The 23722-nt window shown below is 38.5% G+C and overlaps 1 protein-coding gene across 1 annotated transcript; it reads right to left on the reverse strand.

The window, feature by feature from the left end:
• Positions 1-12717: 12717 nt before the first annotated feature.
• Positions 12718-14707, reverse strand: LOC149152543 (serine/threonine-protein kinase UCN-like). Its single transcript, XM_089440227.1, has 2 exons — positions 14163-14707; positions 12718-14057 (listed from the first exon to the last, which is right to left on the reverse strand). The coding sequence occupies exons 1-2, from the start codon at positions 14522-14524 to the stop codon at positions 13118-13120; spliced, it is 1302 nt and encodes a 433-aa protein (XP_089296353.1). The 5' UTR covers positions 14525-14707; the 3' UTR covers positions 12718-13117.
• Positions 14708-23722: the final 9015 nt, after the last annotated feature.

The following is a 23722-nucleotide window of genomic DNA, read 5'->3' on the forward strand; positions in this document are numbered from 1 at the left end:
CTGGAAGGTGACCGTTATAGTCACTATTCATGATGTGATGCTTGGTTTGAGACCAAATCGAATGGGCGGTAGGCATTTAAGGCAGGCTTTATGAGCTAGATTTGGGAAAATCTGCCACCGAGGGAGAATTAATGAACCAGATTTGGGGGCAACGGTTGCATTCGAATTCAAAAGGTGCTATAAATTGCAAAGGGCTACCCAGCAAACAACACTTGGACATTTGAGAATTGAGCTATTGAGTGCCCAGAGATTTGTGAACCCAGATCTGTTTGATGTTTTGAAGTCGAAGGCATTGTTTGAGAACTTACCTGAGCCGTTGAGAGATTTTTAGAACAAAAGGATGACCACACCAGAGGAAGCCATGAATACCGTGAATTGACCGTTGAAGAGGCCACATAGGCCATGACAATAAGAGATGCCCTTGAGAGCATCAGGATAGTTGTGGAAATCCCTAATTGACTGCCCATGCCGAGACCCAAGAAAGATAAGCAGCCGATGGTCCTAGTGTGCGTGTCCCCTAGAAACCCGCTGCAAACTAAACTGACAATAGAAGAAAAGGGGAAAGTGGTTAATCTAGAAACTGATGAAGAGGAGGAAGACCTTGAGGAAATCCTTGTCGAAGAGGAGGAGGATGAAGACATGGAGGTGGAAACCGAGGACATGAACCCTCTAACCTGGCTGCCCATGTATGTTCCTCCACAGAAGGGAAAGACAAGGCTGCCCAAGGACCTAGATGAGAGCAAGAGCTCTTTGCAGAATCCACTGCTACCTGATCATATTGTTTTTGCAGGAGCGCACTTGGGATGGGTGCCGAGTCTAAAGTTTGAGGTATGGGATCTCGCGAACCACAAAAAGTTCCCACACTTGGCAACTACACAACTCATGAAGTTGAAGAAAAACACTGTGGTAGGAGTCATAGAGTTGGAGCCGCACAAGTGGTTGCGCGGAGTAGAGAAAGCAGGGTTGTTGAACCTGCTCTGGGTGCCGCGTTACCATCGCGCCCTAATAACTATCTTTGTCATCAGGTAGCTACTCTGCCTAGTGCATGATGGTCATTTGTTGCTAGAGGAGCCCATCCCCATCATGGACCACCTAATTCATAGAATTACCCAACTCCCTTGCAAGGGGAAGGATGCAGTGGATATTTCAGAGGGTAAGAGCATCGACTTGGCCATCGTGGAGGCCATGAAGGCAAAATTCAAGCTGGAGAAGAAGAAGATAGGGTAGGCGATCTCCAGTATCAATAATAAGGCAGTCAAAGTTGCATCTGAGATATTGGTTGGCAAGGTTATGCAGAAGTTTCGGGCAGATGAGGTGCCCACACCGGTAGTAGCACTTGTCGCACAGTGTGTAGAGGGTGTCCAATTTAACTGGTCGGAGTACTTGTGCAAGGAGTTCCTAGAGAATTTCCACGAGGCACAGGAATACAGGAAGACCTTCCACTATGCATGGCTTCTGCTATCTATAGCGCTGGTAGCTTGGGAGTTTCCTAAGGACAGCTAGTTCCCCATAATTGCACAGGATCTTCCAGAGGTAGCGAAGTACGCTTCATTATGGGCCACAAAAGACGCACAAAGGATCCTAGTTAGTAAGATATTCCAGGTGTTCATGGATATGAACATCAGAATGGGGATTAACTGCAAGCCGTAGTTATCGCCCACTATCTATAATAACCTACAAATCTTCGTGAAGTTCAAGGTGGACTTCCACCATGTGTACATCAGGGTGCGCAATGACCTTGCGAAGAAGTGGAATGAACTGTCGTACTTCACCATGGACGATGTTATATTCGCCGTGCTTGAGTCATGGCTACCGGAGTGGCACGCTCTAGTCATCTCCGCGATGGAAACAGAAAAGTCTGCTGCACAATGGAAGAAGGAGGAGGCAAAACTGCAGATGGCACAGTTGGCAGAGAAGAGAAGAAAAGAGGCAACAACATCTGAGCAACAACATGCAACAGAGAAGGAGTGCGAGGGCCATAAGTTGCCCTCACCCGAGGAAGAGCCTGAGACATAGGAAGGTGGTGCGGACCCAGAAACAACATCTACATAGTTGAAGTGCCAATGCCTGAGAGAGCAGGTGGGGCCGTGAAAGAAGTCGAAAGCTTCTAAGACTTCTTTAGACCTGATCACCCTCATTGAAGGAGATCTCCATGATATAAGGGAGACGGTGTGTGACGTCATCGTGGAGGCCCTCCAACAGCTCACAGAGGAGAATCAGATTGTGTTGGGGGCCCTCCGGGCACAGATACAGGAGTTGAAGGTGCGCACTCCTCAGGTTGGTACTCTCTCGACCAACCTTGCAGTAAGAACGGCCGCGGCTGAGGAAATGTTGCGCACTCGCATGACTAATACCATAGCGTTGCCAGAGGGGGCATTAGTTATAGATAATGAGGCCGACAGACCTACGTCAGTGATTGAAGGGAGTAGGGATCAACATGGTTGCGCTCCCTTGGTAGACACTTTATGTCCCGTAGGATGGAGTGACTGCAGAACTTTGGGCTAGGGAGGGTCGTGCACTACAGGTGTTGAGCGAGCAGAAAATTAATATGGAACAACTGAGCCTGCAGCACGACGAGGTAGTGGTGCAGAACCAACAAATGGTGCAAGTGGTTGAGGAGGCCTGCCAGATGGTCCCTGAGTTGGCTATCCCGGTGGAGGCACCAGCAGAGGCGCGCATCCGGAGGTTAGCATCAAGAGTGCACGAGGCGCGAGAAGAGATGGCTAAGGTTCAACTGGAGCTGAACCTTTAGATAGAAGAGCTACAATTGAAGGCACAACCTTCAAATCCTCCAAAGGTAAGGGAACAATGTTCCAGCACCATTACATCGGGGATGGAAGAGATCAACAGTGCAGTGAAGGATTGCACCAAAATGTTGGAAGAGTAGTTCGAGGTCCTCACCACTCTGTAGGAGGACCCGAACATACATCACCTAGAAATAGAGGCACGTGAGCTGCAACAAAGATATGATGATATAAAAGGGACCACGCAGACGATGGCCCTTACAGAGACGCTTGCGCAAATGCAACAAGCCACAGTGCTTAAGGAGCAGGTAGATGTAGCGCGACATAAAGAAGTGGTTTTGAAGGCATGCATCCAACCTTGGATTGATGAGGCATTCGTCATTATAGCCTCAATCGAAGCTAAGCTCATGCAGATGCAGGGACCACAGGAGCAAATACAAGGAAGCAGTTTAGATATAATAGTGTCTGAACAACGCATGCAGGAGATACAGTAGGCAACTGCTCAGTGCGCTGCCAATCTTGCAGTAGTTCAGACAGATTTGGGAGGTCTTCGTACAAATGTCTCCACACCAACAGAATGACTCAAGGGTGAATCACGATGTTTGTGTTGAGGGCCTCTTGGGCACGGGATCCCCCAAGGCAAATTTTGGGGTTTAAAACCCAAATTTTGACCAAATTCGATGTAAAGACACTGCGTTTTGTGGGCACTGAGTTCGAAGATTGTAAATGAGTCATAGGTTTGTCCGCCCTCATTTTTGTAATGTAATGTCAGCTTTAGAAATCTACCCATGGTACGCGGACCATGGGATTGTATAAATAGAGCGAGGCTCTAAGTTGTAAAAGAGAGAATCAATGGAGAAAATAGATGGAGAATTGAGTCTTATTTAAGTGTAGAGTCGAGTCTTTGGGTCATATAGTAGGAGAAGGCTCTACAGCTGAGTGCGTAGAGTCCTAGTAGTCCGCAGCTGAGTGCGCGAACCCCTGCAGCTGAGTACGCAGGGCAAGTCGAGTCTGTAACCATTGGAGAAATAATAATGACAAGTTTTACATCATTTCTGTGTATGTTTTTCCTATTTTGTACATTGAATGTATTGGATATAAATTGAATTTCTATTGTTTATATGATGCGCAAACTTATATGAATGTGTTGATAAAGTGAATATAAGATAAAGTGCCTGTTTAAGCGAAGATAACAAATTGTTATAAGAAGATAAGTAAGATCCGCGGTGTAACTTGGGGAAGTAGCGCAGATCGCTGCTAGGGCAGCATGAAATCATCTCAGCCCTGGTGAGGGCTACGCGAAAGTGATTATAATAGGTCGCGAAGGCCTCGCAGGTCAAGACAGTGTGCGAAGCGACCTCTGCAAGGGTATTCATAGTTGGACTAAAACGACCCCTCAGACATCTCAAAGGTGTGGAAACTTGGTTCCACCATCCCCCCATACTACTTCGGGTGAGACCTTAGTCCATGCTCCACGGGCTATTGCCGAAAGGGCGAATAGTGTAGGGATTTGTTTGACTAATTAACTCCAAACCTGGGTCAAGCCCCCTCAAGCCAACAAAAACATTAGTGACCAAGGATTTCAAACAAACTATGAAGTTATCATATGCCAAAAATCCAACTAACAAATGTTCACAGTTAATTCATCCCAAATTTTATTATAGATATAAATTTTAGAAAAACTCTTGGTACTCTACATACTTTAATAAAAATAATCATTAAGGAAAGTATGGTGATTTTTTATCTCTTCTTACCCAATGTTGGAAGGAAGGGAGTTCTTAGTTCCAAGGCAATATCTTTCATCAATCAATGAACTATATATTCCGCCTTAAAATATGGTTGGGCTAAATTTGTCAACATCTTCTGGTTTGAAGTAGTAGAGTGGGATTGTTTGTTATGATGGATGACCATATTTTGGATTATATCTGTAAGACATCAATTTTTTATTTTTCTATACTAAAATGGTCATAATTAATACATTTTTGGAAGTGAACCAATGTTTATTTTCATCAAATTTGGAAGTCACAGAGAAGAGAGAATTTATGTTGTATTGGATGGAATTTTCATTTCTTAAAAGAAATTTCAAAACTCCTAGATTCTATATAGTCCATGGATTCATCACATATAAAGGAACAATATTTCCAATCCCTAACATGGAACAATGGTATTAAGAGGTTCCATCTACTACGTGAATGAAATTGTCTTGAGGGAGCCTTTATTTTGACACAGAGAAGGAACCCCCTACAACACAAACAAAATAAAAAAACTACCAAGGTGCCAAGTGTCCAAAACTATCTAGTGCCCAAATAGAATGAAAACCACACCCCCGAAGGATATTTCCCAAGATACCCAAAGGAAATAATCGATAAGATTGAATCCTTTGAAACTAGGAGGATATATGCCAAATAAAAGCCAAGGATGCAAGAGATTAAAAGAGTCATACACATAGTAGCAATTTAAGAGGTAACATAAAGAGGTAACCACATAGTGAGCACACGTGTATATTATGGCCATCAAATATACATTCCAAAAGACCATCTAGACGTTGAGAGAAAATATTACCAATTAAATTTCTTGTTAGATATCCTATCTCCATATGATGATGCTCACTTCTCTACCACGTAGTTTCATTAGTCCACCTTGTTATTGAAAGACCTCATTAGGGGATTCAAAAAACAAAATTAAATTAATTTCAAGCATGTGAGAGTGGGGTGGGGAGGTCTTTCATATGATATACACCTCTCTTGATATTTATTAACAAAGACATTGTGACATATTGTGATTTATTGTGATGTAATGTTTTCTTCATATCTATAGTGTAAGGGAGTTAGTGGAGTGTGCGATAATTACAACCCCATTTTTTTGGAGATCCATTATTATTGGAGTGGTGGCCTCATTAGCTACAAAATCAAATTGATAATTGTGCTCTATTAAAACTTGGTGTAGTGACACTTATGTTAGTTATTGTTGGAGGTTCAAAATGACCTAATCCAATAGAAACTTAGTACTCCTTGGGAAGAAGTCCCAATTATACCTCACACTATTTGGGGTAGGAGAAATATCCATATTATGGTTCAACCATTGTATAATGATTTGGGGTTTAGTAATTTATTTACAAAATGTAGAACATGATCTAAAAATATATATAAGCTAATATAACTACAAAAAATGAACTATTCTAATCTATCCCAACTAGGAGAAAACTAACTTAGGCAAATAGAAAGTAAATTATAGGGCTCTACTTGCAAATTATAGAATAGTCAACTTATAAAGAAAAAGAAAAGATTCATACTTGATGAATGAAATAGGTTAGTATATTAATTTGAATCAATGGATCATTCACTACCTTTTATATACTAGCTCAAAAAAATAATGTAAAAAAAGTAAATAACCTGTCAAATCATAATTCACAGTAGAATTTTAGTCATTAAGTGAATATTTAACCCTCCCTTCCACCTCCCTAAACTATATCGATCGATGAGAGGTGTTACTTATTGAATTAACATGACCTCCAATGTCTGTTATGAAGATCGAGTTACAGAAATCATTATTTTCCAAAGTTAGAACAATTAAATCATCATACTGCATTTGCATCCATCTAGTTAATAGCTTTCCGACGATATACAACTTATCTCAATCCGGCTCTCGGATTAAAAGTTATTCCTTTATGAAGTTTTACTAATCAAATAAGGCCACAACAAAATTAGGCTACCACGTGGCACCCATGTCATTAGTGCGTGACTCTGTGGCATCCATGGGTGGTCCACATCGTGTTGTTACACTAGAACAACCTAATTCCACATCCTTAATAGGTATCTACAAGGCCTCAACGTTGCGTTTTTCAAACACACATGGCCTTGCCACGTTAACATAAGGTGTAGGCCCACTTGGCCTTCCCATCATATCTTGCAATATTTTCCTATTACATGCATTTTAGCCCCAATGGAAAGGGTTCTATGTTGGAGGCTTCCAACAAAATATTAAAGAAGTTTATAGTGAGGGAATGTTCTAGTTTCGAACCCCCACTCCCAACCCATTAAATCACAACAAACCAAGAGGGGACCTGGGGTGAACGAGGGTCGTAGATTGGCCCCAACAATGATTACACTATCTTGAAGAAGAACACTGAATAAGAAGGTTTCCATGGTGAAGGTTTTGATAACCCCCAGGTTAACTCATAATGGACCAAGGGGTCCCAAGAGTGAATGGGGGTCATTGATCTATCCATGCTTTGATTTAAGTGCAATATGAAGAGCGATGAGAGGCCTTGTTAGCTAATGACCCCAAGAGATGGAAGTCCTCTCATCAACTACTATTTTGTTTGTCGCCATCACCCTCCAGAAGATGCTGAGAAAATAAGAGTGCCAAAAAGCACTAGGGGATCCCATCAACTAATAGGTTTGATAGATGGAAACATTATTGTCAGTTGCAATTCTATCTACCACCACTGCCTGGCCAGGGAATTTTGGAAAGTTGCATGCGTTGATGAGTGGAAAGTGGTTTCGTCGGTTGACAGTCTCGATAGACAAGAAATTTCCCATCATATATCATGTCGCTTCTTTGGACATTGGGGAAATATGCAATAGGATAATTTTGAGACCTAAAGTGACGCCAAGACTCAAGATCTCATGCACTCAATCACTAGGCATAGTCGCATGATTGAAAAGTTATGCTTGGTGTTAGGGCTATAATATTTGGGGAGATGGTGCAATGTTATTGCAACTCCTACGAGGAGTTAAGAAAACTTATGACAACATTTATTTGTGCATGAACAAGATTTGATCGATAGTCTTGATTGGTAATAAAATAATTTGGAATTAAGAATATAGATTTCCCAAGATAGCTCTAGGCCAAGCTTTAATCAATGAAGCTCACGTATCACAACCATATACAAGAGTGCATATACCGTAGGATAATCAAATAACTCTTAAACCAAGCGATAACAACACTTAACTAAATCCTCATTTGACATATAGCACATGAGATGGGCTACAATACTAAATATAGTAATGAACCATTAAATTTATAAACATGTCAGATAGTTGGAAACACTTGCAATAACAAGTTAGCAGATAGGATGCATACAACCATATATATATATATATATATATATATATATATATATATATATATATATATATATATAAGTAACCTTGTAGTCCATGAAGTTAATAATCATCATACAAAACCAAAAATTCACATAACCATAAGGACATATAAGGCAACTCATTCACCCTAAACATGCAATGAATCTAACACCTTCCATGAGTAATGTGGAACCATAATTTTTCTAATAACATAACAAACAATTTCATCGTCCACAATTCATTTATGTATAAGTTATTATATATATTTAAATAACTTGAAATGGCTAGCAACTAAAGGAGGGACTTGAACTCTCCACCCAACCATAGTCCATATACACCACAGTCCTTCTTGTAGTTGACTAACCCTAAGCTGGATCCAAAGTCTAAGGGGATGATTAGTTAGACAATTCACCCAAAACTCAATTTGGTTTTTCTGAGTTTCAAGAATCTGAATCTACTATGTAGGTGGTTTATTAGTTGTATTTTCAAGGCAAGCACTGTAGGATCTTCTAGGCCACTATTCAAGTGATTTATTAGGCGTCCCTGCAAGAACCACCGTAGTTCAACTTCCCTACTAGTGGTTTATTAGCCTCACAACAAGCACCCAAGTGGTTTATTAGTCCATTTAGCAAGCACTAAGTGGTTTATCAGCTTATTTAACAAGCACTTAGTGGTTTATCAACTTACTTAGCAGACACTCATAGTTCAATCCTCCATTGAGCCTTCGACTCACCATTCATACTTGGACATAACAGTGAAACAATCCAACACATTAATATAAGGGAAATAACCCAAAATTTAGAGAATTAAGCTAAATTGTGTCTTCCATGTTGCGTTTATGCTCCCTGCTCAACATTCCTAGATTCTTTTGCTGCCATCTCTCTCCTCAGTGCTCACTTTTCCTTCTCACTCTTCATTTTCCTTGAGTCCCCTCATCTCTTGCGAGGTTGTCGATCTTCCCCTTTAGCCACAATGTGGAGCATGGGAAACATGGAAATTTTCATTCACCTAATTACATCCTTGCCATATGTTAGGTTGTTGTTCAGTCTATTGTGCCACCAAACACCACTCTCCCATTTCTCCACTCTCCCTCAGATGCATGTGTCCCTCTCTTCAGGATAACATTTTACATTTTCATTATTTTCAAGAAAACAATTTAATACTTGTAATTTTTACATGATTGTCTTAGCTAGTTGTGGTTCCCAGGTTGGGGAGTTTATAGTTATGAACACATATAGAAAAACATTCGGTAGCAAGGTGGGATTGCTAAAAACCAAACCCCCTTAAAGGAACACCATCCTCCATGTTTCTATAAGTAGAAAGAAAAAGAGAAAAAATGAGCTTTACAATCACAACTCTTACATGTGCTTAATCATTAAACAAAAATGGGTATAGCTCCCTTATTTATTCTATCATCTCCTAGGTTGCTTCATCGGGTCCAAAGTGCTTCCATTGCACCATGACCTACTCTATTACTCAATTCCAAAGCATGGTCTTCCTCCGGTCCAAGATGCATAATGGTTATGGTTGGGACTCTCCTTTGGTTTCGGCATGTATTACATACTAGTCAACAATATAATTAGTGTCATGCACACATTTCTTAAGCAAGGACATGTGAAAAACGTCATGTGATTTCACTGTGGGTGGTAAGGCTAATCTATAAGCCACTGGCCCCACTCTTTCGAAAATATGAAATCCAACCAACTCGTTGATCAAATCCAACCAATTGGCTTTCCTAGAATTTAACTTGGATTGGTCAATCAAGTATCTCAACCCTCCATGGTCTCACATCAACACAAACTTTGTCCCAAGAAAGTAGTGCCTCCACATTTTTAATGCATGCACTATTGCTACAAGTTCCAAGTTATGAGTAACATAGGTATACTCATGTTCATTTACTTTCCTTGACTCATAACAAATCACATGTCCTTCCTACATGGAGACTCCACCTATTCCTTCCTTACAAGCATCTGTACAAACCAAGAAGTTCTTTTTTGGTTATGCTATTCTCAAAATAGGTGCACATGTGATTAATTTCTTAAGCTACTCAAAGCTACTTGCACACTCTGATGTCCATTGAAATTTGACCCCTTTCATTTGTAAGGTTGTGATTGGATGCCTAACCTTCGAAAATTTTCAAATGAACCATCACTAATATCCAACCAATCCCCTAAAGGATCTAACCCCTGTGACATTCTATGGAGTGGGTCACCCCATTATGGCCTTGATATTTTCAAGATCTACAACAACTCGTTCTTTTAAAATGACATGCCCCAAGAATTGAACTTTCATTCAGAATAATTTGTTTTTGCTAAGTTTGGAATACAACTTATGCTCCCTCAACTATTGCAACAATGCTTTCAGATGTTCTTCTTATGCTTCTATGGTTCTCAAGTAAACCAAGATGTCATCCATAAAAACCAGTGCAAATTTGTCCAAATACGGTTTGAGGACGTTCTTCATCATGCACATAAAGGTGGCTAGTGCATTTGTGATCCCAAATGGCACCACTACAAACTCATAGTGTCCATATCTGATCTTGAAGGTTGTGTTGTGGATGAGTTTATCCTTAAGCTAAACTTGATGGTACTGATACCTCAAATCTATTTTTGAGAACATTGCAAGTTCTCTTAGTTGATCAAACAATTCATCAATCCCGGTAAAGAGTATTTTTTCTTTACTATGGCCTTATTCAGTTGTCAGTGATTAATTCCTAGTCGCTACATGCCATCCTTCTTCTTTATGAACAATATTGGGGCTCCCCACGGTGACACACTAGGTATAATGTACCCCTTATCCAACATTTCTTTCAGTTACATCTTCAACTCCACTAGTTCTAGTGTACTCATATGATAGGGAGCTTTCGAGGCTGACATCAATACCAGAAGAAATTTGATGGAAAAATTAATTTCACTTCTAAGTGGTAATCCTAGTATCTCCTGCAAGAACACATCATTGAATTGCTTTAACACTAGGTGTTCTATTATTTGGTCTTTGTTTTTTTCTAATTCGTTTTTCACCTGGACCAAATACAAGACACACCTTTTTTTTTGTATTTTTTTACCTGCAGTGCTCAACTTTTCCAAAGTGTGACAAGATTCTCTATCCCCTGCAATATCACTTGTTTATCATCATCGTTGAGGCACTCTAACAACTTGTAGTGGTAGGCAATTTTGGTTTTATGGGCTACTAACTAGTCCATGTTGATTAGAAGGTCATATGAGCCCAACAGTAAAAGGTTGAGAGCAGATGAAGTAGACATGTCAGTTATTTTCATGGGGCATTATTCCACCATGTCTGTCACCCGTCTTTTGGTTCTCATGGTTCGCTAACTCAACCATGATTTCTTATAGCTTTGTTTTGCAAATCATATTTTTCTGCAATCTTTTGGCTAATATTCAATTAAAATTAGAACCTGGGTCAATTAAAATTGAAACAAGCTAGTTAATAATCATATATTCCATCTTGATTACTGAAACTTGATGGTCTACATGTCTATTGTATAATGTGGCATAAATTCATGGTATATTCTGACCCACATCATTCACTGTTGTTGCCTCTTGTACGTTGTACAACTTTTGTGTCTTTTTATTACTGCGAAGGATAATTGTTCTGTTGGTGGTTTTGTCCACATGTCCAACAATGCACAAGCCCTTTCTTGAACCCCTGAGCGTCTTCAATTGTTGGTTTAGTGGGAGAGTTTCTATCGTCAGTAGTGCATTTTTATTGATAGTCATTCTTCACAAGAGTGGTGAACTCCACGTTCGTCCCTCCTTGCTTATATCCTAAAGATTTCAACCCCTTTGCTATGAAGCTGGTCTCATCTCTCTTTTTCCAATCTGTTTAGAACTCAACTTTGTGTTTGCACTGCTCATAACATTATTTGGCCTTTCGGATAGTGTCCTCTAATGTTCTTGGTTCATCAAATTCATTCATGTCTCGATAAGCTTGCGATAACCCATTGAGGTACCTTTGAATCTTCACCTTCTCATCTCTAATATATGGCACATACCACAATAGCTCAAGAAATTTGTTAGTGTACTCATCAATAGTAAGTGCTCATGAAATTCCTTAACTTTGTAAGACAAGTACTTTCCATAAATATTTTTCAATATTCTTCCATGACATTTCCTTCTCCTTAATGTTCTTAACATTTCTCAAATCCTCCCACCATATATCAACTTTTCCTTTCAAGCTGAAAAATGCTAATCTCACTTTCATGTTTTCAAAGTAGTCATGCACTTTGAAGTATTTCTTCATTCCTAACAACCAAGCTTCTACCTCTTCAACCCTTTTTATCTCTCCATCAAAGGCAAGGGGCTTTGCTTTCTTGAACTCTTCTAGCAATGAGTTTTTCTCACTTCTCCTTTGTTGATGGTGACTTCTAGTTCCAGTGTCCAATGAACGGTCATTGCTGCTTGACTCTCTTTCTAGAGTGATGAGTAAAATTTCTCCTTTCATTGTATTTTCACTTGCTTCCTTATGTCTCTTCTTTGAATTGTTGTCTTCTGTTTTATAGTTTCTAGCCCTTGCTTTTGGGTCTTTTATGGGTTTTGCTTAGATTTGTGAGTGTCTAAATAATTGACGCCTAGCACATATTGCTTCTACCTCTAAAAGTCTGATAAGTTATGGAAAATCACTGCATTCACTTCTACTTGCCTTTCTTCGGTCTAATGATGTTGTTTTTTTCTCCCTTACAATTGTCAATTTAACTCTCAAGCTCTTCAGAATATCCATCCAAATATGAAATTTTTCCTCTTAATTTATTTTCAATCTAGTTTTTTTTTTTCTGATTATAATAAGATATATACCATTCCGCGGCTCATTTCTTTATTTCTCATTAAAATTGTTTTCCCACATAGCTGTTAGTTAAACCAAACACGAACAAATATATTTACTAAGTCACCTCGGTATACTTTTAATAAACAACCTGATCACTCGCTCACACATCAAAGCATTATCAACGCTCCCAAAAAATAAACCAGCTGAGTCACTCGCTCACACATCAAAATATTATCAACGCTCCCGAAAGAGCAGGGTAGTGGACATGACATCCGAGCCGTAATTGGACAGTCATGTGATGTATATCATGAAGTGGGTATCAATTCAATATGGCGCCATTTCAACCTCTACAGATGTTCTCTCTCATTATGTTAGAATCTTTCGAACGCATTCAGGCCATAGCTTGCACTATAACTTTCACTGTATTTACATGGTCCGCAGATAATCGCCTTCAGTACAATGCTTTCAGATACAGAAGAGGAAAAGTTGCGATTGCAAATTTTATTAAAATACTCCATATGCATCCTCTTCCTTAGCCCTAGATAATCTTTCCACTAAATTCTGTCGAGATCCCTCTCTACAATCCTCTGATCTGCTACTATGCTTGTAGTTATCGATTTTAGTGGCCATCTCTGTCTGTAAATTTTCGACACATTCTTCAATGTTGACGCCTTCGGTTTCCTTTATGTCGTCAATGGGAGGGAGGCTCGGAATGAAGGGAGGTCTGGAGACGCTGTGAATGGAATCCCAGTTGACTCCCCAGAAGAATGCATGTCTTTTGATGCGATGAGGTCGGTGGAAGAAGCCCAGTCTCTTCTTCGGCTCTTTTTCTAGCAATCTGAGAACGAGATCGCGTAATGGCATCCTGGGTCCAGCGAATTGGGGTTTCTTGATTAGGATATTGCATAACGTTTCCTTCCGAGTGACCCCTTTCAAGGGCGTATAACCGTACAGCATCTCGTAGAGCAGGATCCCCAACGCCCACCAGTCAACTGCAAATTCTTGCCCCGTTACCCGCAACATCTCAGGACATTCGTATTCCTCTGTGCCAACGAGCCAATTCAGCCTCCCGGGGACAGTGGCCGTCGGATCAATTGCAGGCGATAAGCAGGCCGGCTTTTTAACTGGAGGCATCCGTACAGTGACCGATCTTGCAAGGGGCGAGGGGCATTTTGTCTTCTTGTTCAAGAAAGACTTGACGCAATTTAATCGGCCGAGGCCGCGCTTTTGATGCCCACCGCTATTACTTTCGTGCGGAATATGGCTTCCACTGGCAAGCTGTTTCGAGGAGTGATCGACTTCGAGGCTAGAGGAGAGAACGAAATCGGTGAGCATGACATGGCCGCTGGCCTGTATCAGCACGTTCTCGGGTTTCAGATCTCTGTACACGATCCCCAGGCTGTGCAGATGCTCCAATGCCAAAACTATCTCCGCTGCATGGAACCTTCAAATGCCAATTCACAAACATCAAAACAAAAGAACACCATAACTGGAACCGCCAATTATTCAAATTAAAAAACTCCGCCCCACCAGTTATTGCCAAACACACCGAATGATGCACTCTGAAAAGGTTTTCTCCGTCTGCCTGTGCCTCAGACTGTTAAGATCCCCACCGGGGTAATATTCGACGAGCCCGGCCATGATTTTCTCTGTCTGCACATGCCCGAACAAGGTAGGCAGAAAAGGATGGTCTAGGCGGGAAAGAATGTTTTTCTCAATGTTCGCCCTTGTCAGACCATCACCACCGTCCCTAGTCATGGCGGACTTGCTCATGGCCTTCAAAGCCAGCGGTCTATCGCAGCCTTCCCTCTGAACCAGAAGCACAGTCCCCGTGGCTCCCCTCCCAACAACCTTCACAGCCTTGAGCTCATTCATCGGCGACTTCATCAATCCCTCATGCCCAAAACTCATCTCATCCGCTGATATGAATCCCCACGAACATTCACCCCAGAATTTACCAGTATCCTCGCAGATCTGGGATGGTGGCAATTTCTGAACAGAAAGCAGAACAACACTCCATACTATACGCGCCGGAAACAGCAATAAACCAAACCAGGATGTAGGGTAGCGACCGGCCAATATGGTTATACAGACTTGTCGTGCACTGCAAGTCAAGAAGCAAGAACCATACGAATGGTCCCTCCTATTTCTACATACAAACGAACTGCTTTACGCAAAACTGATGGCGATGATATGGACATGAATGTAAAACCCTTTCCGGAAACTTCTATGCCAAGGAAAACTTGTCCAACAATTTCGGATAACCACACAGTACGAGGAACATGCGAAGATGTATTTGACAATTCAATAAACAAGTCTCCATCCACATGTATCCTGTGTGAACTCGAGGATCACGATTCCCATCCAAAAATAAAAGTAAATTAAAAAGTTGCAGTCACATTCCCCATAGCACTGTCCACTTTCCTCCCAACTATTTATGGAATTTCATTGGAAAGCAGATAACCTAATTTGAACTTGCACGGCTGGTTAAATTACATAATTTCCATTAATTAATTGATACTCTCAATTGGCATGCGAGCCACTTTTTAATTAATTGATACTCTCAATTGGCATGCGAGCCACTTTTTACTGCTCTTCTGGCCAAATGGATAATGCGCTATCATTCCCCAAATCAAGGTGGACTGGATTCGACCGGTCAGGTGGACGCCGGTTGAGGCCCATCCGGCAGTCAGAAATCAATTGTTTTGGACTTTGCCAATATCGAACCCAGGACTCCAGGACTTGCACAACGTAGTGTTTGGAAACTCGATGTAATAAGAGAGTTGGTAAGTTGGTAGCGAATGCTTGTGATTGAATATGAGCGTACAACATTTACTCAGTCATTATGTTACTAAGGACAACTTGCCGTCCTAATTCTAATTTTGCTGCTATAAATTTCCAATGCACTTCAAAGTTCTCTCGTCGATTCATAAATATCTCATATGTAAAACTTTATTCAAATTTATATGCCATACTTTTCATTCATTCCATCCACCCCCTGCCTCAAAAGAGATTTCCAAAATCATTTAACTTTCTCAGAAATCTAAAAAGTAATGCCTTTGTTTGAGTACCATCTGATGCAAAGCCATGCATTTTGACTTCCCTTTGATAAAGCATCTAAGCATCTAATGTTGTCTTATGGATTATGGCTTAATTTAATCATTATTATTATCTTTTGTAACCGCACAAAACTATTTCTTCTTATCAGGGTGTACATATAGTAAAATTTGGTAGGATCTCATATTTATTATATTATATAGTTTATATATTTTTATTAATTTTATTTTTTTATTTATTTAACAAGTTTTTTTTTAAATTGGAGTCTAAAAATATTTTAGTCATTTTATAAAAATATGGCTATATAATTTTGGGTAAATTTGTGATTTTTTCTTATTCAAAATGTGTTTTTGAATATATAAATGGATTCAACATTCTAGAAAACATTTGGAACACTTGGATTTTGCACATTATGCAATTCATACCTAAAATTCTAAAAAAATTGGATGATTTTGGGTAAAGTTGACTTGATGAAAAACAAAAAAACAAAAACCAAAACTTCTATTAATTATAATATGGTATCTATATAAAGTTAAAAAGAAAAGTAATATTTTACATTACAAACAAAACAATGATACAATCATTCATTGGTAGGTGACTACTTTACCTGAAAGCATAATTTTGTTTATATCTATGAGTTGTCTATCAAACACTATGACTAGATATTATGCATAAAATAGTTTCTTTTGACTATTTATAATAGTATTTAAACAAAAGCAAATAAATTGACAATACCCATGCAAACGATAAGACATAGTGGGGTGGAAGTTGCTCCTAAGGTATCCCATCTCTAGAGCTCCTAGCAATCTTTTCTTAGCTTTGAGCAACTGTTTAAGGGTAGGTCCCCTCCTCGAAAGGAATTAGGGTAGGTTAAGTGCCTTTTCGCTCTCATTCCTTCCCTTCATTTTATGTGTCTTTAAATACCTAGATGATTGAGAAGGTGATGCCAAATATGCCCTTGGATATTGCTTCAAATTTCCCCTCAAGAATTATGATTGTATGTAGGATATCTTGCTTTTCAACCTAGCTCTTCTCCGATGTTTAAAAAATGAGAATCTTTTCCATGTAATAACTTAAACTTTTAAAAAATTGGTTTCTCTTACATGTGAATGGACCAAGTGCACGGTCCATTCTTGGACTGCATCTAGACTTTGGGCTTTTGAGATACTCTTCCTCTACTTCTACATTTCCTCTTTCAACCTCTCGACTTCTTGTTTAACCTCCTTTGAGCATTGACATTAAAATAAAATTTATGTCTCCCATGCTTCCCCACCATCTTATGATGGATGAGGAAACTCTACCAACCCTAGGTCCTTTGTTTTCCTCCCCCTACCAACGTTATGCTCTTTACTTTCTAAAACAATCCCTAAGACAAAAGTCAACCCAAAAAATCCTTGATGGAGGAGTAGTGTAACATACAAGGGGTAAGGTTCAATGCTCACCTACCTTGGTTTGTCCTTTAACTCAACAAAGAAAGAAATACCTACCCCACACTAGAATTGCCACATGAACTAGATAGACCAATATGAAACCACAATAGGGGAGATTAAGCTACCTAAATGAACAAAAAAGTGAAACATGATTATCTTGGAAACCCTATTTACCTAGAAAAATAACTCATAATAAATCTATTACTCTTGACCAAAATATATCTTATAATGGAGTCATCCAACCATTAAATAAATTATGTTACATCAAAAACCATGGGAAAATGACTCTATGACTAGGTCAATTTTTACCTTACAATCCCCCCTCTAAACATGGATTAGGATTCCCTTGGGAACATAAATCATCAATAGTAAACCCATTAATTACTGTATGAAAATGACTCTATGACTAGGTTAATTTTTACCTAACAATCCCCCTTTAAACATGGACTAGGATTTTCCTTGACTAAATCTGGCCAAACTGGGCAAGTGAGCATTCACTACTCACCTCTAGGCTCTACCCCCCGTCAAAGTCTACAAATGTGGTAATTGAGATTTGTCATCCCCCCATCACCTATGTCTACCTCCAATCTCTAGTGGTAATTTATCAAGCATATGCATGCCTTATCAGGTCTTATAGTTGTAAAAAAAATCAAACTCCACAATCGTTTTTTTCATTATTTCTATCTTGACACTTATGCTACCATCCTCTCACCTTCACACACCTAGTGCTCTTGTCGTGTTGAAAATATCCTTGGTTGTAGACAACTCCAACTTTACCTCAATATCCAATTCTAGCTCCCATGATAACTCTGCATAATCAGGCACATACTCCTTTATATGCATGGTAAATTTTGACTCTAGTCCTTCTAAATATTTCTTATGTTAAAACCCTAACTCTATACTCTAGCAACTATGTCATGAGGCAATCCCTTTTTCTTCATCATATTCTAAAAAAAAGTAATGTTTCTCTCATATTAAAGGAAAGAACATAAGTGTGAGAGAAAAGAATCAATAACCAAAAATAATAAAACACATAGCAACAAAACAACATGATTATCCTAGAAACCCTAAACTAGGAAAGGAAACCTATAAGAGATTTACTACTCTTGTTCAAAAAGAATTTTACAATGGAGTCATCAAGCCATTAAATAGTTTATATTACATCAAAATACCATGAGAAAAACCATGGATTACCAAAACCTTTGCTTATAAATCTCTAGTAGTAAACCAATTAATTACTGTATCCAAGTGACTCTAACCAAGTCAAGTTTAACCTAACACTACTATAGTAGAGCATCAGGGATGAGGAAGGAAGACATAGTCCCCTGATTATACTTTATCTCTCCTCTCACTAACAAGCTTGGAAAGTGTGCATCGGTATCACTGATGGGACATATTCCCTTGATTATACTTTATCTCTCCTCTCACTAACAAGCTTGGAAAGTGTACATCACTATCACTGATGGAACTTAATGGAAAAATTTCCCATCACGAGGTGATTTTCCAGTCAAATATAATGAAAAAAATCCCTACCCATCAATATTCTTTGTTAAAATGATCAAAACAGGCATTAAAGTTGCAAAAACTGCCAAATTTGATATGTATTTTATATTTGAAACAATTAACCCAACGAAAAATTGTTTCTTCATCCCCTAAAATTGTTTCTTCATCCCCTAAAAGAATCTCATATCTCCTTCTATCATTTCCTTAATATTCATTCCTAGTTCACACTCCATTTAAACTATACCATCATTATCCCTTGCGGCGAATACCACTCTCCATCTACTTCATGCATCATTTCATCATCAATCCAAACTAGGGAGAAGCCCCCACTTTTCCCTCTCATTCAAACTAATTAAACATCACTTGAATTGACTCTTATAATGATAAGGATAGTAGTTGATTGGGGTGGTGATCGAAAGGCATATATGGGCTATCATGTTCCCTTCCATAAACATTTCATTTAATTTTCTTAATAATTTTTATTTTTTTTCTAATTTTGTTTGAATGATGCGATTTTAAACCTTATTTCCGAGCGTCAAAGGATATTTGTTTGTAAATATTTTGGTAAACTCTTTTTATTTAAAGATATAATTGCGTTGCAAAAGTTTGTAGCCATCACATGGTTATCATTCGGGAAGAGTAAAAAATTCGTTAACATGTGAGAAGAGTTAAAAATTACACTTCCTTCATTTGACCAAGTTATCATTTTATTACCATATGTGGTCAACAATTCCGTAAGTGCTCCACTTTACCATGCACAACACACACGCCAACTTTATCGTGCAATTAGATAACCTTTTAGTGGGTCAATTATTGTTTCAATATAACCTGTTAGAAATGCCAAACTCTAATAAAACATTCACAAGATGAAAATAACTTACATGGTTGATGGAAGATATAAAAATAAAATCTCCAGAATGGCGTGAATGTTAGTTATGAATATTTTATATTTAATAATTGATTTTATATGCAATATTTTTTTTTTATCCCTCGTTTGGGTAATTTTGTCATAAACTATGTTTTTTAATATTTTTTTTGGGATTTATGGAATTTGTATATAGTTTCTATAATTTATTTATTTTAGGATTTTCAAGGTGTTAAATCTATTTATATATTCAAAGATGTGATTTAACAAATGAGAAACGATAATTATACGAAAAAGTGGATCACCAGATTCTATCTAACAAAGTTAAAAGGTAGAATAGTTAGAGACCACTATTATATCATAGTAAAATATTAATTAATCAATTAATTGTAGGAATATGAAGTATTTTTTTATTAATTATGGGAAAATGTAATTTATTGGAGTGAGTCATATTAGGCATGCCATCAAATTTGTTGATGTCAAATTGCCTTGGCAGTTTGTTTCATCTACCAATAGGAAGTTATTTTGCTATCCAACTACTCTAAAACTATTGTTTATATGTAGTATGTTCTTGAATAAATGAGATGTATGTCAATCCCACAAATATCGAGTGATAAATCAAACCTTGCCCTATGTAAATTTTAGAGTGCAAATTTGTTTGATTCATTCTCTACAATTTTAGCACTTATTTGCAGGCTTAGTACAACAAATGGCATCCAATGCATGACTTCATGTTGGTTGGGGTGACCATAGTGTGCAGCCTTGAAGGTTTTTTTGGTTGCCTTCCTACTCGAATAAGGAGATGATGCTAAGATCTCTCGACAATTTCCTTCCTTAGAAGGAGTTTTATTTATACTATAACAAAAGGAAATTAGATTATGAGATCAAGTATCGTTAGTTGATATGCATGGGAACCTAATTTCTTTGGTGATGGTTGCCATAAATTTGATAAATATGATCCTCAGATGAAGAAAAGAAATCTATGAGGACTCCACATACGCGTTGTGTTGAAAAATTGTGATGTTGTTGAGCATGAGTATTTGCATTAGTTGCTAACCGATTTTACTAACACAAGACATAAAAAAGTGGATAGGTTATTTGTAGAGGATAATGGCTTGAGATCTATGGCCTTTGTGGTTTTTAGACAAACTAAGAGGTTGGAATGAAGGGTGGACTATTTCGTTGGGCTCTGTGTGTGACATTAGTTGATGCTGACCAAAGAGTGCGTTGAGTTGAGTATTACGGTGACAATTTTTGAACTGAGTATATTGATAACTCTGGTGGTCATGGGTAGTGACCTGAACTTGTATATTCTTTTGTATGTGAATAAGTTTTAGGTCCTAAATTCAACGTTTTGTTGTAAACTTGGAGTTTTGGAAAAGATTTAGTGTTTTCCTTTTGAACAACAGCCACCTTGTATGTCTGTCTTTTGGACCAACTTAGCACTAGCCTAAGTTGTAAGCGTCCAAAGGAGTTTGTGTGTGGAAAATGGAAAAGATAATGAATACAAAATTTGAGGTGGAGGAATAAAATGGAAAGATTAACTTTGAGTTATGGAAGCTCAGGATGCGAGATTTGTTGGTGCAACAAGGATGCACAAAGCCTTGGATGACAAGAGAAAGAAACTAGTGGATATGTTTGATGAAGACTCAAAAGATTTGGATGAGAGAGCCCTCAACACTGTTCATTTCTTCTTGGAAGATTATGTCCTTTTCAATATTATTGGAGAGCCTGAAATACCTTCCAACTTATGGAGTAGACTGGAGGGCCTCGATATGATGAAATCTTTCACAAGACGAAACTACATGAAGATGAAACTACACAATATATGGTTGAAGCAATGTACCTAAATTGCTAATCATTTGAATGTTTTCAATACACTTATATTCGAGTTAACTATCATGGATGTAAGGATTGAAAAGAAAGATAAGGAAGTGGTGTTATTATGTTTCTTTCTTGAATCTTGGGATCATATAATCACTTCCATTGGCTTTAGTACAATTGAATCTCTTGACTATGATTCTATTGTAGGAGCATTATTGTTTAAGAAGGTGCAGAGAAAATCTAGTATAGAAACTTCTGCACCATAAACAATAGTGGATAGAGTTTGATCCAAAGAGAAAGGGGATATTTCAAGAGGTACATTAAAATATATGTCAAATGGCAAGAAGGCTAAGTTAAAATGTTGATATTGTGGAAAGACTGGGCATCTCAAGAAAGATTGTTGGAAGAGATAAGAATCCAAGGAAGACTCGAAGATGGAAGCAAATCCAATTCAGGGAATTTTAGATATGATTGATGAAGTTCTATCTATCTTTAATGATTCCAAATATCCTAAAGAATGATTTAAATTTTGGTCCTTCACACCATGCATTTCCACATAAGAGTTGGTTTTCCTCTTATCAAACTAATTATGGTGATTCTATTATTATGGGGAACAATGTGTCTTGTAAGACTGTTGGGTATGGAGAATTAAGATTAAAATTTTTGATGGTATTGCAAGGAAGTTAATAGAGGTAAGGCATGTACTTGAACTTAAAAAGAATTTAATTACTTTGGGAGCCATGGGTTCTAGAGGTTACATGTTTACAAGTCAAGGTGGAGCACAAAAAGTATCCAGGGGCATGTTGTTGGTTGTGAAGGCTTCACCTATAGTGAAACTTTACAATTTTGAAAGAGACATCGAAATAAAGAAAATTTATTGGCATATAAATAAATATAGTTGGTACAACTCGAAGCAATTTTTTAAGATCGTAAGAGAAGATGTGTTTGCTAGATTAGGAATTTATTCTATGGTATAAAATAATTTCCTAGGCAATTGTACAAGCAATTTGATTCCTTCATGGTGAGACCAAATATTACTAGAAGTGACGATGACCATGTGTTTCAAAAGTTTGATGGAATATTTATTATCTTGTTTCTATATGTCAGGGTGTTACACAAAAATATCATCACCATGATTATTTGCAGTCAGTATGGGTCTATCATCACTTGTATTGTCCTCCTAAGAAAGTCTCAGACCTTAGCTCTTCAAGTCAAGCTTTGAAAATGAGAGAAAGACATTGAAAATCAACAAAGCTCTGGTTCCGCACTTTCTCTCACTGTTGCCTGCGGTTCCACACCTTCTGTTTACAAAAGCTGTGGACCTGCTCACTCTGTCCCTAAAGGTGTGGGTGCAGACCCCTGTGAAAGTCAAAAAGGCGCAAGTTTATTCTAAAAAACTCACTTTGGGTTAATTCTAGATGATTCTAGAAGGAATTTTGACGTGGATTGGCCGCTCTTAGGTGGTTCATGCATCCCAAAAGAGAAGGAGCTAATCCCTTGATGAGAGGAGCTATCCCTTTGAAGGAGGGTTTTATCCCTTTGAAGGAGGACCTAGTAACTTCCCTCCATTGCACTATAAATTAAGGCATTGGGTTGGTTGCTAGGGAGGTTAGAAGCTGAACATTTTTGAGGGTAAATGCTGGTGGAATTAAGACTTCCTAGTTAAGCTTGAGAGGAGAGATCGCATACCTTTTTGGCTTCATTGGGAAGAGAGTGAAACTTGTCAAAGTAGAGGAGACTTCTTGCTGGACCCTGGGAGGAGCTTGTACAGCGTCAAGGCACAGGTTGTAAAGTTCTTCTTTGATTTGAATTAATACAATCAGATTCATTTTTCTCAACAAATTGTCTTATGTCATTTGTTTCATGAATTCCTTGACTTTCATGTTAAATATGTTTTATGATATTGGCTTTTCAAGTGCTATTTAATTTGTTTGCTTGTTTGTGTTTGCAGATTCGCGACAAGGGAGCTCATTTGGATCGAAGGAGCAAGGCTTCCACAAACTTGCGTTGGACCCAAGGTAGGCCTAAAACACTTGTTTTCCTTTGTTTATAAATGCATATTTAGAGAAAGATAGTTTGTGATTGGCTTGCTTGTCACTAGGTCTTCTTTAGATTCTAGGAAGGTCTATCTTGTCCGCAAGATCGACTCATTCCGTGTGACAAAATGGCGACTCCACTGGGGACTTGATTTTTTCCTTGTTTTTACTTTGACCTGAGAAACTGTGCTTTTGTTTCTGTTTTTGGCTTGTTTTGTGTGGAATTGGGTAGAAATAGTAGATCCAGGGTTATTTTTTGTTTTTTATAACTTTGGGAGAGGACCGCACCCTAGCCTTTTGACACAGTTTGTACTTATCCGCACTTTTGCTTTTAGCACAGAGCGGTACCACACCTGTGTTAACTGTGGGCCTACGGACCCTGTCAAAATTTTGG

This window comes from Pinus tabuliformis, chromosome 9 (assembly GCF_031772625.1).
Source record: "Pinus tabuliformis cultivar Carrire ecotype Pingquan chromosome 9, CPIR1, whole genome shotgun sequence".
NCBI lineage: Eukaryota > Viridiplantae > Streptophyta > Pinopsida > Pinales > Pinaceae > Pinus > Pinus tabuliformis.